Source organism: Oncorhynchus keta, chromosome 28 (genome assembly GCF_023373465.1).
Source record: "Oncorhynchus keta strain PuntledgeMale-10-30-2019 chromosome 28, Oket_V2, whole genome shotgun sequence".
NCBI classification, from domain to species: Eukaryota; Metazoa; Chordata; class Actinopteri; order Salmoniformes; family Salmonidae; genus Oncorhynchus; species Oncorhynchus keta.
In genome coordinates, this window is record NC_068448.1 from 44,475,125 (window position 1) to 44,495,559 (window position 20,435).

Here is a 20,435-nt window from a genome sequence, read left to right on the forward strand (position 1 = left end):
TGGGTATTATGTCTTAAGTGGAGGGGGGAGTTTCTTAATTGTCTTTGTTGTTCCGCTTTAGCTTTACTTCTGCATTCAACCGTAATGTGCCTCATTCTCTATTTGTGCGAAGAAAGGGCTTTGCGGAATTTCTAAATCAGAAATGCTGGCATGGGTAGCGCCATCCTGGGGGCAAGGGGGGTGGGGAGCTTTCAGTGTGGCACTTGACATGGAAGAGAAGCAGCTCAATGTGCCTCAGGAGTTGGTGGTTGGTGGGGCCACAGGGCCCTTCTTCAGAGCAACAATGGGATAAGAGAGGCAAGTAGTATATGACTGAACCACACCAGAGAAGAAGAGGAATGAGAGGGTGAGAGAGAGTGATGGGGGGAGGGGGGCAGAGAAAGCAAGAGGTAGAGCCAGAGAGAGTGAGAATGCAAGGGAGGTATACTGTAGATGAAAAACAACGAGAGATAGGTGGTACTAAATCTCACCCGCTTCAAGTCTCTATACAATTCTGCTAATTAATTCATCATTGTTCAAATGTATTCCAGTAAAAAAAATCTGTGCAGACTGAAAAGGAAAAAAACTATAAGACCAATGATATACTAACAACATAAAGGCTGATAGGTTAATTAACTATTTGATTGATAAAAATAGTAATTACTTGCCTCATTTCATAATTTAACACATACTGTAATAGGTTGATGCATCACAGAAAGCGTTGATGTAAAGCAACGCAAGTAGAGAATTTCCTTTGTAAAAGAGAACCTAGGACTAAAAAGATTGGTGTAATTCAAGTGCCCACTTCCTAAGGCACAGAGAGCAATGCATGTTGGGAGGAGCGGGAGACGAGGACGAGAAGTTCCTGCATAGAGGAAGTGGCCACCTCTATCTACCTCTTCACAAAGGCACTTGCGGACATGGTACAGTACGAGACCAGTACAGCTCTAATAGGACCTCTAGCTGAGAGAGAGGTGAATGGAGGGACTTAGTTGGAGACCCTGTCTATGTCCCAAATGGCACCCTATTCCCTATATAGTGCATTACTTTTGACCCGAGTCTTACTGGTCAAAAGTATCGCACTATATAGGGAATAGGGTGCCATTTGGGACACAAGCTATCATATCATGGCTACAGCAACAAAGTAGTTACAGTTCCCATGACAGTTGCCAAACCGCCTGAACTGAACACCACAAAATATTTGTGTTTAGTTTAGTATTATAACAACGGCATAACAATGTGGTTGTATAAATCTGTTAAACTACCTCAAATGCAATCACCTCAACTTTTCCTTGAGCAGAATGGAAACCAGCCAGCCAAAGCTCAGTCCAGCTGTGATTACAAACAGCCCCTGGGAGGGGTGGGGAAGGCTAGCCTTATTCAGTAATTGAGCTCTAGGCTTCAATTAAAGGTCCAGGCCAGGAGGCCGGAGCAGAGCAGCAGTGCTCTTTAAAAGCAGCACACACACAAGACTGTATCTCCAGACCCATTGTAATTGATTAACCAGTCTGTCTCCATCACAGGAACCAAAACGAACCCTGCAGGACAATGTGGATGCATCCCAAATGGCACCCTTTCCCCTTTATAGTCCACTACTTTTGACCAGAGTAGAGCACTACATAGGGAATAGGGTGCCATTTGGGACACAACCCATATGCCCCCCTTTAACCCTCCCTGGTCCTCCACCCTCCACCACCAACCCTGGCCTCGAACCTGAGCCTCCCTCTACGCCCGTCTGTCTATCTGTACTGTACGTGACCGCCACTCTATGATGTGTCCTCCAGAGGTCCACTGACATGATCCACAGATCAAAGAATAACCTCCCTCAAAAGCCTCCCTACACACACACACACTCAGACATATACATGCGCAGTCACACATAAACACAGAAAGAGTCAGACACTGCACATGCTGCACACAGACTGAAAGAAAGTCACATGTGCACGTTCCAGACAGACACATGCACGCACAGACACACACAGTGCAAATAAATGAATGAGGTCACCTCTGTAATTTTAAAAGTGTTACCTTTAAACTCAAGGTATTCTCTTATTCTCGCTATACACCAAGTCACTTGGCTCTGTCATAACCTCACATGGTCTCTCCTATCATTGCTATGCAGACGACACACAATTAATCTTCTCCTTTCCCCCTTCTGATGACCAGGTGGCGAATCGCATCTCTGCATGTCTGGCAGACATATCAGTGTGGATGACGGATCACCACCTCAAGCTGAACCTCAGCAAGACGGAGCTCCTCTTCCTCCCGGGGAAGGACTGCCCGTTCCATGATCTCGCCATCACGGTTGACAACTCCATTGTGTCCTCCGCCCAGAGCGCTAAGAACCTTGGCGTGATCCTGGACAACACCCTGACGTTCTCAACTAACATCAAGGCGGTGTCCCGTTCCTGTAGGTTCATGCTCTACAACATCCGCAGAGTACGACCCTGCCTCACACAGGAAGCGGCGCAGGTCCTAATCCAGGCACTTGTCATCTCCCGTCTTGATTACTGCAACTCGCTGTTGGCTGGGCTCCCTGCCTGTGCCATTAAACCCCTACAACTCATCCAGAACGCTGCAGCCCGTCTGGTGTTCAACCTTCCCAAGTTCTCTCACGTCACCCCGCTCCTCCGCTCTCTCCACTGGCTTCCAGTTGAAGCTCGCATCCGCTACAAGACCATGGTGCTTGCCTACGGAGCTGTGAGGGGAACGGCACCTCAGTACCTCCAGGCTCTGATCAGGCCCTACACCCAAACAAGGGCACTGCGTTCATCCACCTCTGGCCTGCTCGCCTCCCTACCACTGAGGAAGTACAGTTCCCGCTCAGCCCAGTCAAAACTGTTCGCTGCTCTGGCCCCCCAATGGTGGAACAAACTCCCTCACGACGCCAGGACAGCGGAGTCAATCACCACCTTCCGGAGACACCTGAAACCCCACCTCTTCAAGGAATACCTAGGATAGGGTAAGTAAGGGCAAGTAATCCTTCTCTTCCCCCCCCCACACTGCTATGCTTTATCTTGGCCAGGTCGCAGTTGCAAATGAGAACTTGTTCTCAACTAGCCTACCTGGTTAAATAAAGGTGAAATAAAAAAATAAAAAATATATTTTAAAAAGACCTTTGTTTGACATGAAGCACTTCGTATTAGGGATCAAACCTAAAGAGATCATAACTGAACACTCTTATTACACTAGCTGAACAATAGGTCAACAACAAAGTACATTATTATTCTTCAAAATGGGGACTGAGGGGCCTTGAGAGAGAGGGAGCGCACATCTGTGTGATACAGCACAACTGCATTGTATTTACTACAGCTAACTAGCTCTGGGATTTATGCTCAAGTGAAAGACAGATTACAGAAGAGTATGTAGTACGTTTATCTTATTCAAATCCCTATTATGGGACTCTGTGTGCCTTAAAATAATACTTGACTGTATGGGGACTCATGAGAGGGCGAGTGCTTGTTCTGGGTCCCAAATAATAACCTATTCCCTATATAGTGCAATACTTTTGACCAGTAGTGCACTATATAGGAAATCAACAGACCCTGGTCAAAAGTAGTGCACTATATAGGGAATAGGGTGTGTGGGGACTTACCGTCTGCAGGGCTGAGGCCCCTGGCTGCAGAGATCATAGAAAGTGAGGGACTCGAGTGAAGTGAGCGGATGTAGTCCATGTAGGGGTTGATGTAGGGATGTGGTGGGTTAAAGGGTGACTCGGCCCCCACGGAGGGGTTCCGGTGGGGCGAGATCCGGATGAGGGAGATGTCGGAGAACGCCGGACTGCCGGCCAGCGAAGGAGGCCTACACAGACAAATGGGGAGAAAAAAATAGAAGAAATAAGTACATACTGTATGTACAGTTGATCTAAGATCAGGTTCATTTCATGACAGAATCATTATATTTTAAAAGTGTTACCTTCAAACTCAAGGTATTGTAACAGCTTTATTGTATGTAAAAGAATATGTCTTACGAGACTTGTAAAGCAATATCTGTCTATCCCACAACAAGAATTGTGAACCATACCAACACACAGTACTAGTCAAAAGTTTGGACACACCTACTCATTCAAGGGTTTTTCTTTATTTGTACTATTTTCTACATTGTAGAACAATAATTAAGACATCACCACTATGAAATAACACATATGGCATCATGTATTAACCAAAAAAGTGTTAAACAAAATATATTCAAAATAGCCACCTTTTGCCTTGATGACAGCTTTGCACACGCTTGGCATTCTCTCAACCAGCTTCATGAGTTATTCACCTGGAATGGTGTGCCTTGTTAAATGTTAATTCGTGAAATTTCTTTCCAGAAACTTTAAAATGTGTAACAAGCATGATAACAAGCATATGGAATCATGCCGTGACCCCAAAACATATTTGATATATTTTATGTTTCAGATTCTTCAAATAGCCATCCTTTGCCTTGATGACAGCTTTGCACACTCTTGGCATTCTCTGAACCCACTTCATGAGGTAGTCACCTGGAATTAATTTCAATTAACAGGTAGGCCTTAAAAGTTAATTTTTTAAATTTCTTTCCTTCTTAATGCGTTTGAGCCAATCAGTTGTGTTGTGACAAGGTAGAGGTTCAGTCAAAACTGAACATTTCAAGAACTTTGAAAGTGCAGTCGCAAAAACCATCCTGCGCTATAATGAAACTGGCTCTCATGAGGACCACCATAGAAATGGAAGACCCAGAGTTGCATCTGCTGCAGAGGATAAGTTCATTAGAGTTACCAGCCTCAGAAATTGCAGCCCATATAAACGCAGTCTCCTGCTCCTGAGACTGCATGAATCAGGCCTTCATGGTTGAATTTCTTCAAAGAAACCACAACTAAAGGACACCAATAATAAGATGAGAATTGCTTGGGCCAAGTAACACGAGCAACGGACATTAGACCGGTGGAAATCTGTTCTTTGGTCTGATGAGACCAAATTTGAGATTTTTGGTCCCAACTGCCTTGTCTTTGTGAGGCGGTTGTGTGGTTCCCACCATGAAGCATAGAGGAGGAGGTGTGGCTGTTTGGGTGGGCTTTGCTGATGACACTGTCTGCGATGTATTTAGAATTCAAGGCACACTTAACCAGCATGGCTACCACAGCATTCTGCAGCGATACGACATCCCATCTGGTTTGCGTTTAGTTGGACTATCATTTGTTTTCCAACAGGACAATGACCCAACACACCTCCAGGCTGTGTAAGGGCTATTTGACAAAGAAGGAGAGTGATGGAGTGCTGCATCAGATGACCTGGCCTCCACAATCCCCTGACCTAAACCCAATTGAGAAGGTTTGGGATAGGTTGGAACGCAGAGTGAAGGAAAAGCAGCCAACAAGTGATCAGCATATGTGGGATCTCCATCAAGACTGTTGGAAAAGCATTCCAGGTGAAGCTGGTTGAGAGAATGCCATGCGTGTGCAAAGCTGTCATCGAGGTAAAGGGAGGCTACTTTGAAGAATCTCAAATATAAAATATATTTTGATTTGTTTAACATTTTTTTGGGTCAATACATGATTCCATATGTGTAATTTCATAGTTTTGATGTCTTCACTACTTTTCTACAATGTAGAAAATAGTAAAAATAAAGAAAAACCCTTGAATGAGAAGGTGTGTCCAGACTTTTGACTTGTACTATCCAAAATCTCTGTTCTCGACACAGCAAATGTGTACATTAGAACCTCAACATCATCAGTGAAGAATCAACTAATACTGTTTCCCTTTTTAAAATTGGCTAAGAGGGCTTGAAAACTTCATAATGATGTTCTTGAAGAGAAAGACCCTCCCTGGAGGATGAGGAGAAATCCACATCAGCCTAGACATTAAGAGGCTGGGAGATTAGAGTGAATTAGACCCTCATCTCATCCACTGTGGCTCCTCATAGGACTGGCCTGTCACAATGGTCCCCAGGCGAGATGAGAAAAGAGTGTGGGAAGGGAGTGAGTGAGTGAGTGAGTGAGTGAGTGAGTGAGTGAGTGAGTGAGTGAGTGAGTGAGTGAGTGAGTGAGTGAGTGAGTGAGTGAGTGAGTGAGTGAGTGAGTGAGTGAGTGAGTGAGTGAGTGAGTGAGTGAGTGAGTGAGTGAGTGAGTGAGTGAGTGAGTGAAAGAAAGAAAGAAAGAAAGAAAGAAAGAAAGAAAGAAAGAAAGAAAGAAAGAAAGAAAGAAAGAAAGAAAGAAAGAAAGAAAGAAAGAAAAGAATAATCCATGTAAAGTGAAGGAGGAGCCTGGCTCAGAGTTTGGCTTCGAGTGACCTTGAGCGAGGCCAGGGAAGCCGGAACAGCCCAATTACACCCTTGGACCCTGTCCCCAAGTCCCCTACCGGCCCCCACCAAGCCCCTCTCGTCCCCTCACGTCCTTCCCCATCACAACCCCCTAATGAAAGAGCTCAGGCCAATAATGAACGCTGAGGAGCGGAAATACTGGAGCACACACACACACTCAGACAGTCACACACACACACAAACCCTCTTCTACCTCTTACTTTTCAACAAGCTTGCGCCAATTAACCCACAAGGCCTAATATGAGGTGAATTTTAAGCACTCTTTTTCCTTCTGTTTGAGTGCATGACAACATAATCTCTGTGATGCTGTAGCAGGTATGTATGGAGTGCTCTTGTCTTCTCAAGAGGAGTCATCTCTATTAAGGAAACAATACAAAGGATGCTGATTGAAGTAAAGGTTGGAGGTTGGGAAAGAGGATTTTGGAGGGGGGGAAGCTGATAAATTGTTTAGTTTGGGAGTACAACCTAAGATGTTTATGGACTAGCTGGACGCTTTAGGGAATTTCTCTTTGGGAGTCCCAAAATGTGTCCCCTTAAGGGCTCTGGTCAAAAGAAGTACACTATATGGGGAATAGGGTGCCATTTGGGACCAGAGTAGCCTTGAGAACCAATGATTATAGAGTGAATTAAGGTAAATGAAACTGATGACTGATACCAGTGTTATCATGTTGACTATGACACTACCTCCATCCCCTAGCAGTGGTTCTGCACGTCTCCTATCCTCTGAGTCACGAGACAACTTCTCTGAGTAAACAGGGCACCCTTGTCCCTGTTCCCCTTCAGTGCACGTGTGTGTGTGTGTGTGTGTGTGTGTACAAGGGCAGAAGATAAGGCACCCACAGGCCACCATAGTACGCCTCATTTACACAGATCAACACAGCTGCTGAGTGAAACTCACTTTGATGACACTGTCACATGGTGACCATTACACAAACAGACCTGAGGAGAACAACTATCAGATTAATAACAACAACAACAAAAACATTTTAAGTGAGAAGTAGGGATTGGTCTGAAGCTGAAAAGAAAAGTAATTCACCTGAGCACCACTATGCCTATTCCACCCATGCTCTGCCAAGGTTGTCCAGCACACAGCTTTGACCTACTACAGAAGCTATGTTGGTATTGTACTTCAAACCATGTGTAGGCAGGTTGTTGAGGATTCAAACCGTCTTAAACAGCCTAATTCATACCATGCAGCAGTTCATTAGAGGAGCTGCTCCCACAAATAAGTGATTTGTACCGCATACACTTTAAAGCATTGGATTCTTCACAAACCCACTAATCCCATTCCACTACCGTCTCAAGGTTTTTTAATTATGTGAAAGCAAGCTTTGCTTTTATACTTACAAGACCATTATGCCTGATTGAACGAGCTGTTTTGTCTTGTCGCAATGTAGTGCCTTCCTGTAGTTCCTTAAACCTTTATTTTAGCAATACATGTCATTGAGAAGAAATAAAACGTTGGTCAGTAGGTGCCCAACATAACAGGTGTTGGTGTGTTGGACACAGTCACTCATATACACTGAGTATACAAAACATTCAGAACACCTGCTCTTTCCATGACATAGATTAACCAGGTGAATCCAGGGTTTTTCACACTTAACAGTTACCCGTTTGCATCAAGAATGGTCAACCACCCAAAGGACATTCAGCCAACTTGACACAACTGTGGGAAGCATTGGAGTCAACATGGGTCAGCATCCCTGTGGAACGCTTTCGACACCCTGTAGAGTCAATGCCCCGACAAATTATGGCTGTTCTGAAGGCAAAAGGGAAGTTGCTACTCAATACTGGGAAGGGTTAGTTGTTCCTAATGTTTGGTATACACTTCAATCAGTCCAGATGAAGGGGAAAAGACGGATTTTCAAGCCTTGAGACAATTGAAACATGGATTGTGTATGTGTGCCATTCGGAGGGTGAATGGGCAAGACAAAAGACTTAAATGCCTTTGAACGTATGGTAGTAGGTGCTACGTGCACCAGTTTGAGTGTGTCCAGATCTGCAACTCTGCTGGGTTTTTCACGCTTTCCACCACCCACATCCAACCAACATGACACAACTGTGCAGAGTTGCAGATCTGGACACACTCACTGGTGCAGTAGCACCTACTACCATACGTTCAAAGGCATTTAAGTCTTTTGTCTTGCCCATTCACCCTCCGAATGGCACACATACACAATCCATTTGAGTCAACATGAGCCAGGATCCCTGTGGAACACTTTTCTTTTTTTTAACCTTTATTTAACTAGGCAAGTCAGTTAAGAACAAATTCTTATTTTCAATGACAGTGGAACAGTGGGTTAACTGCCTGTGTAACAGTAAGCTAGCCGTTTCACATCCGTTACACCTGTTCAGGGGCAGAACGACAGATTTGTACCGTGTCAGCTCGGGGGTTTAAACTTGCAACCTTCCGTTTACTAGTCCAACGCTCTAACCACTAGGCTACCCTACCATGCCCCACCGAATTGAGGCTGTTCTGAGGGCAAATCCAATATTAGCAAGGTGTATTTCATTTTTTTCTACACTCAGTGTTTTTACTGTACATTATTTAATAGCAGGACATTGTCAAGTCTATTATCCCCAGAAGAGTATGAATCAGGCTGTTTGAGAAAGTTTGAAATCGTAAGCAACCTGCATACACATTGCTTGAAGTACAATAGACCAATATAGCTACAGTACTAGCAGTAGCTGGCTGAATACCTGGGGCGCGAGACGGTTGGAGGTGTCAACAAAGCAGCATGACAGAAATTCGATGCCAAGTTTTCGAACTACCGGTAGTTTCTTTGAGAAGATATATAAAGTGATCTGTGCATTTGAACAACTGCATAAATACACCTTTTGCATGTCAAAAACCGAATGACCACTGCTGCAAATGCTGACATTGTTTTGAACAGATTAAATCACACTATTTAGAACGAGTACCCAGCTCACAAACGAACGAGTACACCAGGGAGAATGGAACAACCACACAAATGCAATAAGTGAAAACACATTATTTAACTGGGGTCTGGGGATAGCTAGTTAACATTGTGTCACAAAGCATGATGCGCTAGCCAGTTAATTTTGAAATAACTTCATATTTCCGAGTTAGTAAGATGTGAGTTTAGAAAGACTTGAAATTGGCATGGGAGATAACTATCTATCTAGCTACCTATAGCTAGCTGCTTATCAAAGGTAGATAATCGGTAATGTGACCAAAACATTGATCAAATATTTCTCACAATTTCTTAAAATAACTGTAACTGGCTAATTAATTTGACCATGCTTTATGATACACCCGGTTGTATGCTGTTTTAGTCCAAACAACATGTCGCTCTGTCACCTACAGTAGAACCTGATAAACAACCTCAGGGGGAAACAATAGAATTAGCCATGCTTTTTTTGTCCTATCAGAGCCGCAATGAGAAAGTTCTAGCTAGTGTATCCCTCTGTCCCTCGACTCTCGTTGGATGTGGTTTACCAGGCTGCTATGACTGTTATGATTATTTATTTACAAGTTCCTTACAATTTGCTTTAGCTCCATCTGTAACTGATAGAGCAAATTTAATCATATGCTGTAGTAAGCTGTCTGGAGCGAAAAACTCATGGGAGGAGGAGACTAGAGCAAACAAAGAAGTTGTAACTGAACACACATTTGAGCGCCCCAGGACGATCAAATGTACTTGTTGCTGCTATACTGTAATTGATGCTATGAAAACCTGTTGACGCTCTTCCCCCTCATGGCAAATAGCCAGTGCTTGACTTGTGCAGAAGCTCACCTTAGCCGAGTACCGGTACCTCAAATGTATACTACTTGAGCTCCAGTTCCTCTTATAGAATATTAGCTCAAAAGTATTGTGGAGCTCTTACATCTAAATATAAACAGTGCTGGCACCCTAAATTAGTACAGGAACTTATTTCAGTTAAGTCAAGCACTGCAAATAGCTAGCAAACACAATCCAAGCAATGTTCGCATGGCCTGCACAGAGGCATAGTTGCTCCTGTTATACTCACAGACATATTTTTGAATTTCGCTTACTGCCTTTAAAGCGGTATGTTGTCGAGGGGTTCCGCTAGCGCTAGAAAGGTTCAATAGGAAAATTAAACATTTACCACACATTTATGAGAATTTAAAACATAATCCATCTATTGTTTTTAATAAAAATATTTGTACTTATTTTTTGGACCAATCACAAGTGGGGTGCTGCCCCTAACGCCATAATGGGCGACCTGCCTCTGTTTAGTAGGTCAAAGCTGTGTGCTGGAAAACCTACGTAGAACATGGGTGGAGTAGGCATTGGGGTGCTCATGATTTTCCGGCTTCAGACCAATCTCTACTTTAAAATCATTTAAAACATAGTTTTCCATGGCTTTTACACCAGAAGGTTATTACACAAAATTGTACTTTACATTTCCATATGGAAAAGGTGCCTTTAAAAAGCGTAATTTGCGCCTTAAATTATGTTTTTTAAAAAAGGATGTGTTTTGTCTCACACAATTTATTACCCTTCAACTGAAACTTCCTGAGGCGCATCATAGGCTACCAGGCCTAACGACATGTGCACAATGATGTGTCAAATATTATATTTAAAGAGTTGCACACTATATATATATATATATATATAACTCCCAGTCATTTATTGGGTAAAACACTGGTGTCTTTGCACACTCTAGGCATTCTCTCAACCAGCTTCATGAGGTAGTCCCTTGGAATGCATGTTCGTCTACCTTGACGACATGTTCTTCATGTCAGGCAGTTCATAACAGCACCCATTCTCATCCATCCGGACCAGTCTCATAAATTTGTGGTTGAGGTTGATGCTTCTGATGTTGGAGTGGGGGCCATCCTGTCCCAGGGATCTGCCCAGGACCAAAAGCTTCACCCCAGTGCCTTCCTGTCCCCATCGTCTCAATCCTGCAGAGAATAGCTAGACGTAGGCAACCGAGAACTCCTGGCGGTTAAGATGGCGTTGGAAGAGTGGAGGCACTGACTGGAAGGAGCAGAACAGACATTCTTGGTCTGGACCAACCATAAAAATGTGGAATATCTCCGTACAGCCAAGCGTCTTAACTCCAGGCAGGCCCGGTGGGCTCTCTTGTTTACTAGATTCAACTTCACCATTTCTTCCCACCCAGGGTCCAAAAGCCGGATGCTCTCTCCCGCCTATACAGTTCCTCTGCCACACCCTCGGTCTCTGAAACCATTCTCCCTACCTCATGCCTTGCAGCCACAGTGGGTTGGGGTATTGAGACCCTGGTTGGCAAGGCACAACGCTCCCAGCCTGGACCTGAAGGGGGCGTAGCTAACTGGCTGTTTGTCCCTAACTCAGTCCGGTCCCAGGTCCTGGAATGGGCTCATTCCTCCAAGCTAACCTGTCATCCAGGTTTCCGCCGTACCCGAGCATTCCACAGACAATGTTTCTGGTGGCACACAATGGTTCCTGACGTCTCTGCCTTTGTCGCCCCATGCATGGTGTGCGCACAGAACAAGACTCCACGGCAATCTCCTTCTGGCCTTCTTCAGCCACTACGGGTCCCTCATCGTCCCTGGTCCCATATCTCTCTGGACTTTGTCACTGGGCTTCCCCCGTCTGATGGTAGCGCTCTGGCGCGCTAACCCGGACCTGGAGACCACTCTAAGATGCCTGGTCTCCACCAACTCCACTACCTGGAGCAGTCAACTGGTCTGGGTGGAGTATGCCCAGAACACCCTTCCCTGTTCTGCCACAGGACTCTCCCCTTTTGAGTACTCCATGGGGTATCAGTCTCCTCTCTTCCCAGAACAAGAACTGGAAGTCAACGTACCCTCGACCCAGATGTTCGTCCGCCGCTGTCGACGTACCAGGAGAAGAGCTCGGGTAGCACTTCTCAAGACCAACTCCAGGTATCGTCAACAAGCGGACCGCCGCTGGACTCCAGCTCCCCGCTAATCGCATTGGGCAGAGTGTATAGCTTTCTACACGGGACCTACCCCTTCGGGTAGTCTCGCAAACTGTCCCCCCGTTTCATTGTTCCATTTCCCATCTCTAGAGTCCTTAGTTCCACTGTTGTCTGTCTCTCGTTACCCCGTGCCCACCGTATTCACCCTACTTTCCATGTGTCTAAGATTAAGCCTGTGTCTCACTGTTCCTTGTCTTCTGTTCCCAGACCCACCCACCCTCCCATGTCATTGACGGCCATCCGGCATACACGGTAAAACGCCATGTTCGACCACATTTCCAGTCCTGGTTGACTGGGAGAGTTACGGCCCGGAGGAGACATCCTGGATCCAGCCCTCATCGCTGACTTCCACCGCCGACACCCCGGTCAACCAGGTATGCGCCCAGGTAGGATGCCAGGTGGCGCCCCTAGAGGGGGGGGCTACTGTCACACCCTGATCTTTTTCACCTTGTGATTGTCTCCACCCCTCCAGGTGTCGCTTATTTTCCCTGGTGTTTTATCCTTGTGTTTCCTTTCTCTCTGTGCCAGTTCATCTTGTATGTTCAAGTCAACCAGCGTGTTTTTCCCCGTGCTCCTGCTTTTCTATTCTCTTCTACTAGTCCTCCCGGTTTTGACCTTTGCCTGTTTTCTGGATTCCTGCCTGCCTGACCATTCTGCCTACCCTGACCTTGAGCCTTAAGGATTTATAATTGTCCACACAAACCAACACAGCTGTGAAGAAGGCTCGACAACGCCTCTTCCCCCTCAGGAGGCTGGAAGGATTTGTTCTACAGTTCTACAGTTGCACCATTGAGAGCATCTTGACTGGCTGCATCCTGGCTGCATCCCCGCTTGGTATGGCAACTGCTTGGCATCTACCTGCAAGGCGCTACAGAGGGTAGTGCGTAAGGCCCAGTACATCACTGGGGCCGAGCTCCCTGCCATCCAAGACCTCTATACCAGGCAGTGTCAGAGGAAGGCCCTAAAAATTATCAAAGACTAGCCACCCAAGTCATTGACTATTCTCTCTGCTACCACAAGGCAAACGATACCGATGCCTCAAGTCTGGAACCAACAGGACCCTGAACAGCTTCTACCCCCGAACAATAAGAGTGCTAGTTAGCCGAATAGCTACCCAGACTATCTGCATTGACCCCCCTTTGAACTAACACTTTTGACTCATCACATACTTTGTGGCTAATGCTTATTACACTGAACAAAAATATAAACGCAACCTGCAACATTTTCAAAGATTTTACGGAGTTACAGTTCCTATAAGGAAATCAGTCAATTGAAATGAATAAATTAGGCACTAATCTATGGATTTCACATGACTAGGAATACAGACATTCATCTGTTGATACCTTACAAATAAGGTAGGGGTGAGGATCAGAAAACCAGTCAGTATCTGGTGTGACCACCATTTGAAGAGCACACTTCTCCAGCGTGCCAGTGGCCATCGGTGGTGAGCAGTTGCCCACTGAAGTCGGTTACAACGCCAAACTGCAGTCAGGTCAACACCCTGGTGAGGACGATAAGCATGAGATGAGCTTCCCTGAGACAGTTTCTGACAGTTTGTGCAGAGATTCTTTGGTTGTGCAAGCCCACAGTTTCCTCAGTTCTCAGAGTCGCTGGTTTCAGACAATCCCGCACTTTACACCTACTTATATGTATCTACCTCAAATAACTCATACCCCTGCTGTAATGAACACGAGGGGAGACAGAGAGCTGGTTTCAAGCGCAGGGCGCAGCAGGTGTTTATTGCAAAGGACCACAGGAGGAGGCAGGTAGCTGGGTCCAGGGGCAGGCAGAAGGTCATTCAAAGGGGGTCCCAAAGGGCAACAGTACAGGCAGGGAAAAGACTAGTAACTTAGTCCGGGAGATCAGGCAATCGGTAGATAATAGGTAGATAATAGGTAGATAACAGGAAATACGGCTAAAGTACAAGCAGGGAATAGGAGAAAGGAGTCGTTAGTGAGGCAGGATTGAAAAAAATAATTTACATGAGTAAATCATAGGAAACCCAGCGCTCCGAAAGCTGTGTCACATAACAAACAATACCTCACAGTGATGGGGTGCAAAGAACTGAACTAAATAGTGTGTGATAATGACATACAGGTGTGTGAACAGGTGATTAGAATTGAGTTGATTGGGATCTGGAGAGTGAGCTGCGTTCAGGGGATCTATGTGTTTGAGAGTGTGATCTGGAAAGTGGGCTGGAAAGTGAGCTACGTTCAGGAGATCTACGTGTTTGAGGGTGTGAGTTGGAAGCAGATGTTACACCTGCACATCGACTCGGTACTGGTACCCAGTGTATATAGCCAAGTTATCGTTATTCATTATTATTTATTCCTCTTATTATTATCTTTCTATTATAATTATCTCTGCATTGGAGGGAAAGGCCTGTAAGGAAGCATTTCATTGTTATTCTACACCTGTTGTTTATGAAGCATTTGATTTGATTTACAGCTAAAGCCAAGATCAATTCACTACCCCTTGTATGCAAGATATGCTGACTTAAAAAATGATTGCCACCAAAACTTTATTAATTAACATAAATCGATCTCCCTTTCATATCTCTCCCAAAGATTATCTAATGCCTCAGCGAACTGATTCTGTCGGTGAATCTTAAACCATCCCCTCGCCACTGCCAAATCACTCTGAGGGCCCTCCGTTCTCACATTTTGCCGACGAAACTCCAAGGGTGACTTCGAGAGAGTGGCGAGGGGAACAATAAACCCATCAGCGTCGGGAAACACTCCTGACTTTTAAATAATAAAACAAGTATGAAATTCAAATGAACAAATTCCCCTGTAATGTTACAATATATAAACCTAAATAACAGTTTAAACATTTAATTTGGGGGGTATTTCATCTGTTACATGTGTCAAGTCTCAAAATCAGACGCAAACAAATGCATGTGACATATAATTAGGCACGTCTCTCCATTCTTTTGTATGAAATTGCACAAGTCCAAACATATCACAGTGTATGTTGGGATAGCACTTTGCTCTGAAGCCTGCAGCCTTGCTGGGTCGGTCGACGTGGCTATCTGAGAGTCTAATTAGCCCTTAACCCTCGATAAATTTTCACTCCCTCAGCTTTGGGACACTTGTGCAAATGGCGGAGGCATTCGTGAACATGCAAATCAGGGGCAGAGTAGTGACAGGAAGGGGGTGATTTGTGATTCAGCCAGAGTGTGAATAGGGCTCCCCCCTCTTGCCTCATGAATGACGTCATCACTGGTTAAAGAGAGAGTGCACTCTTTTATAAAATAAGCTACTTCTATGCAAATGTTGTTTATCAGTACAGTAAAATCTGTCCCAAATGGAAGGGAAACAGATTGTGATCTGTAGCCCCATGAAATGAGCCAAAACAAGCTCAATAACTCAATGCTTGCACATACTCCAAATGAATATGAATTCACCTGTACTGTGAATGAACCTAGGCTATATCTTGATTTAGCCAGTTTATCAAGAGAGATTTATCATTCAAATAAATGATTACCATTATGTTGTTATGTAGTTATATTGGTAAGAACAAAATCAAATGGATTGTATGATTGTATAATTAATGAATACATGGCTGTCTGTGAAAAATGTTGACGTAAGAACATTCAAATGTAATGATACTGAACTCGGTTTCAAAGTCAAAATTCTGGTATCGTGACAACACTATATTCCATTTAGGACTCTGGTAAAAAAAAAAAAGTAGTGGCCTATTTAGGGAATAAGGTGCCATTTGGAATGTATTTAGAGAGTCCAGAGGCTAGCTAACTACCATTACAAAGACACAGTACAGAACCATGGTCACTTTAGCTCCCAACACTTCCTACACCCTCCATCCATCCTTCCATCCACCAGAAGAAATGTGAAGAGAGAGAGAGAGGAGGGTTAGCTTCTTGTGCTCCCAGACCGGATGAGAGAAGAGAGGAGCAGAGATCAGTCAGGTGTCAGAGGCCTCTCCTGGCCCGGGTTGACAGCGTTTCCCCTCCCCTGATTCCTCCATCACTCCTTCCCCGCCAGCCCTCCCTGCCACGGCTCTGAAAATCTAAACCAGAGGGGAAGAGAGGGGCTCCTGACAGTGGAAATAGCAGACGCTTTAAAGCTCCAACCCTTGCACTGTGATCAAAGAGGCCATGGCTACACAGAGCCTGAGCCAGCCCAGACACTGAGCAGAGAGAGAGGAGAGTGAGAAGGAGAGACAAGAAGGGAAAGGGAGAGAGACAAAAGGGAGAGAGACAAAAGGGAGAGAGACAAAAGGGAGAGAGACAAGGAGGGAGATGGAGAGAGACAAGAAGGGAGAGAGAGAGACAAGAAGGGAGAGGGAGAGAGACAAGGAGGGAGAGGGAGAGAGACAAGGAGGGAGAGGGAGAGAGACAAGGAGGGAGAGGGAGAGAGACAAGGAGGGAGAGGGAGAGAGGGGGAGAGGCAAGGAGGGATACGGAGAGAGACAAGAAGGGAGAGAGACAATAAGGGAGAGGGAGAGAGACAAGTAGGGAGAGAGACAAGGAGGGAGAGGGACAAGGAGGGAGAGGGAGAGAGGCAAGGAGGGAGACGTAGAGAGACAAGGGAGAGAGACAAGAGGGGAGAGGAGAGAGACAAGAAGGGAGAGAGACAAGGAGGGAGAGGGGAAGGCAAGAAGGGAGAGGGAGAGAGACAAGAAGGGAGAGAGACAAGGAGGAAGAGAGAAAAGGAGGGAGAGGGAAAGAGGCAAGGAGGGAGACGGAGAGAAACAAGAAGGGAGAGAGACAAGAAGGGAGAGAGACAAGGAGGGAGAGGGGAAGAGGCAAGGAGGGAGAGGGGAAGAGGCAAGGAGGGAGACGGAGAGAGACAAGAAGGGAGAGGGAGAGAGACAAAAAGGGAGAGAGACAAGGAGGGAGAGGGAGAGAGACAAAAAGGGAGAGAGACAAGGAGGGAGAGGGACAAGAAGGGAGAGGGAGAGACAGGGGGAGTGATGGGCGGGATAGTGAGAGAGAGGGGGGTTAGAGACATGGGAGGTCAATACAGGGGGAAAGGGAGTGAGAGAGACAAGACACACACAAGGAATGAGAGAGAGCAGGACTCCATGAGCCTTCACTACTGAGAAAAAGTGTGTGTTTGTGGTCTGAATATAAAAGAGAAATCACCAGAGAGTGCCTGTGTGTGCACATATGGAAAGCAAAGGGAAACAGTTTGCTAGAGTATATGATAACTTCTGGAAGGTCCTTTGGGAGCTACTGAAAGCAAGAAATCATAATCAGAAGTCAAGCCAGTAATAACATTGTTCTGTGTGGCTGCATGGTTTAAATAAAGCAGCAGTAGGTATTCGGAATTGTGCACATTTACAGTAAGAGTAACGTTTACAGTAAGAGTAACATTTACAGTAAGAGTAAAAGTAAAACCTGGTTTGAAATATATGTATTGGTTTATTGGCTTATGTAAGGAAGGGTTCATGTGTGGTTTAGACAATCTAATGATTTCAAAGACAAAGCAATATAATTTGAGTGTACTTGTAACTCTAAGGGACATCTATAAACACTAAATAAACCCTTATCCTACCATTAACCTTCATGTTGTGTTTGTCTCCTGCCACCGCAGTGAAGAAACCATCTGCCACACCCTGATCTGTTTCACCTGTCGTTGTGATTGTCTCTACCCCCCTCCAGGTGTCGCCCATCTTCCCCATTATCTCCTGTGTATTTATACCTGTGTTCTCTGTTTGTCTATTGCCAGTTTGTCTTGTTTGTCAAGTCAACCAGCATTTTGTGTCTCAGCTCCTGCTGTTTCCAGTCTCTCTTTTATATCGCCCTCCTGGTTTTGACCCTTGCCTGTTCTGACTCTGAGTACACCTGCCTGCCCCTGACCCTGAGCCTGCCTGCCTTCCGGTACCATTGCTCCACCTCTGGTTTACTTATCCCTGCCTGGGATCTATTGCCTTCCCCTGTTGGATTATTAAACCATTGTTAATTTGACGTTGTCTGCATCTGGGTCTTAACTTCATACCTGATACCATCATCCTTTAGAACAGGGTTTTGGGGGGGATTTTCATTTTTGGTCAAAAAAGATCACCAGGAATTCAGCTAAAAATAGAAAAATGTGATCATGTCTCAATGTAATCAAGGTATGAAATTATTGAGTTTAGTTGTGGTCAATTTGCAGTGTACAAATTATTATATTTATGTTCCAGCCCCCCGACCATCCGCTCCGACCAAAATTGGGCCACGGCTGAATCTTGTTGCCTACCCCTGCTTTAGAATGTCTCTCAGACACCCCAACTGAACTTCCTCATTCCTGATGAGTTGGACCGTCTCCTCTCCACCCTGCCTGAACAATAACCCTGCATGTGTGTACTTGTGTTTAGGGGCACCTATGGGGTTGCCAATCGTGCCGGGGTCTAACTATGCCCACCTGGCGCTAAGAAGGGGGGCTGGGAGTTCTGTGACCCCTTACATCAAAGGGTTGGCTGGGGGTTCTATTCATGGTCACATCGACAAGGAGGAATCACTCTCTATGGTATAGATAGTTCTGGGCATGTGCAAGGATGTTCTATATATTTTACACGCTACTGTTGTCTATCACTGGACACAGGAAGCTGTGTGGAGATGAGGGTGAGCGCTCGATATCTCTCTCTCACAAGCAGACACACACACACACACACACACATCGTTGTCTTGCTAGGAGAATGCACATCTCAGCAGGCACGTACGATACTCCATGCTATGACGAAGATAACAGGTGTTGTTCAACAGGAGGCAATGAGTGTGACAGGCTCAAGTCATAACAACCGGGCCCAGGTGTCAGACACACACACGCACATACACTCAAAGAAAAATGCACGCAAACACACAAGTAAACACACTCCTGTGAACTCGGCGCTCCGACAATGTGAAGTCACAAACCTGTGAGAGCAGTGTCAGTGAGATGAACAACCCATGGGTCATATACTCAGTGTTTCACATTTCACTGGTTATACACTGAGTGTACAAAGCATTAAGAACACGTAATCATTAGGGAGGAGATGCAAACCCAACGTTAGATCAGTGTCTACATACTTACTGTACTGTGTGACCTTGGAAATGACCGTGGAGCAAAATGGCAGGCAAGGTCAACTTGTAGTACCACACACTTTTCAGCTGTCTTTAAAAGCCCCTATAGCACTGTTCCAAATTATGGCAAAACACTATTACCATGAATGAGTGTATGAGCCTTTTTAAAGAAACATTTATGTTTCAGCTTGCTTCTCTGCAGGCTTTTCACAGGCTGTTTGGAAAACCATTTCCACACCGTATTTAAACTTAATTTCAGCCATCGAGATAAGGATGTCTACCGAAGTAAATCAACAAAGTGTTCACAAAAAAATGAAACATGAAAGTGAAATCATACAAAATGAGCCTGCCTTTTTTCATGTAATTTCAAGTGGGCTTGGAAGTTCAGGCAACAAACATGAGACCAATGTCCATTTTTATGCTCCTCTTTCGTACTTTACGGTTCATTGCGGTTCGATAAATGTGCTCCAAGTAACACGGAAGTATCCACTCTCTTTCATTTCACTTTTCCAAAAAGTCACACTAGGTTGCTCTCGTTCAAAGTGAGAGTCAACAGTAAATACAGGTGGACTTAACCTTTTTCACAGGGTTTGTTTGAGTTCCTCTGGCATGCCCCAGGCTACAGAGAGGAGAATAGGGGACAGCTTCAGAACAAGGAGAGCAAGTACATCTATCGCCAGCACATCCTCTCAGAGAATGTCTCCATAGCCGCTGTGTGTTACAAACGCACGTACACACACACACACACACACACACACACACACACACACACACACACACACACACACACACACACACACACACACACACACACACACACACACACACACACACACACACACACACACACACACACACACACACACAGGTATCCTCTACGCCCCATAGCCTCACTAACCCTTCTAGCCTGTAATGAGTTGAGGTGTTGGGGTTGGAGCCATTCGGTCGGGGAGTGTGTGTGTGTATGTGCATGCGTGTGTATGTGTATATCCCATCCTAAGTGAGAGAGGGGAGGGGATCCAGAGGTGAACGTAGCCCAGGGCTGATAGGGCAGTGGTGAATCAGTGTACTGGCTAGAGAGAGAGCTCCGTGAACCACCTCAATTCACTCTGTCACAGTGGGCCTCATGAAATGAACCACTGCACAGACGGACTCAAGCAAATCACAAACAAAACACACAGCGACCAAGAAGGAGAGTCCCGCTGCTGGAGAGGGCTAATCCTTCAGACAGAAAGCGAGAGAAAGAGAG

General features: G+C 45.3%; 1 protein-coding gene across 1 annotated transcript in view; it reads right to left on the bottom strand.

Annotated features, from left to right (window-relative positions):
- LOC118361463 (transcriptional activator GLI3-like) overlaps positions 1-20,435 on the bottom strand; it is a 161,483-nt gene that overhangs the window by 31,858 nt on the left and 109,190 nt on the right. The window contains exon 5 of the mRNA XM_035741417.2: positions 3,575-3,780. Within this exon, the coding sequence (XP_035597310.2) occupies positions 3,575-3,780 (206 nt within the window). The remainder of the gene's footprint in view (positions 1-3,574; positions 3,781-20,435) is intronic.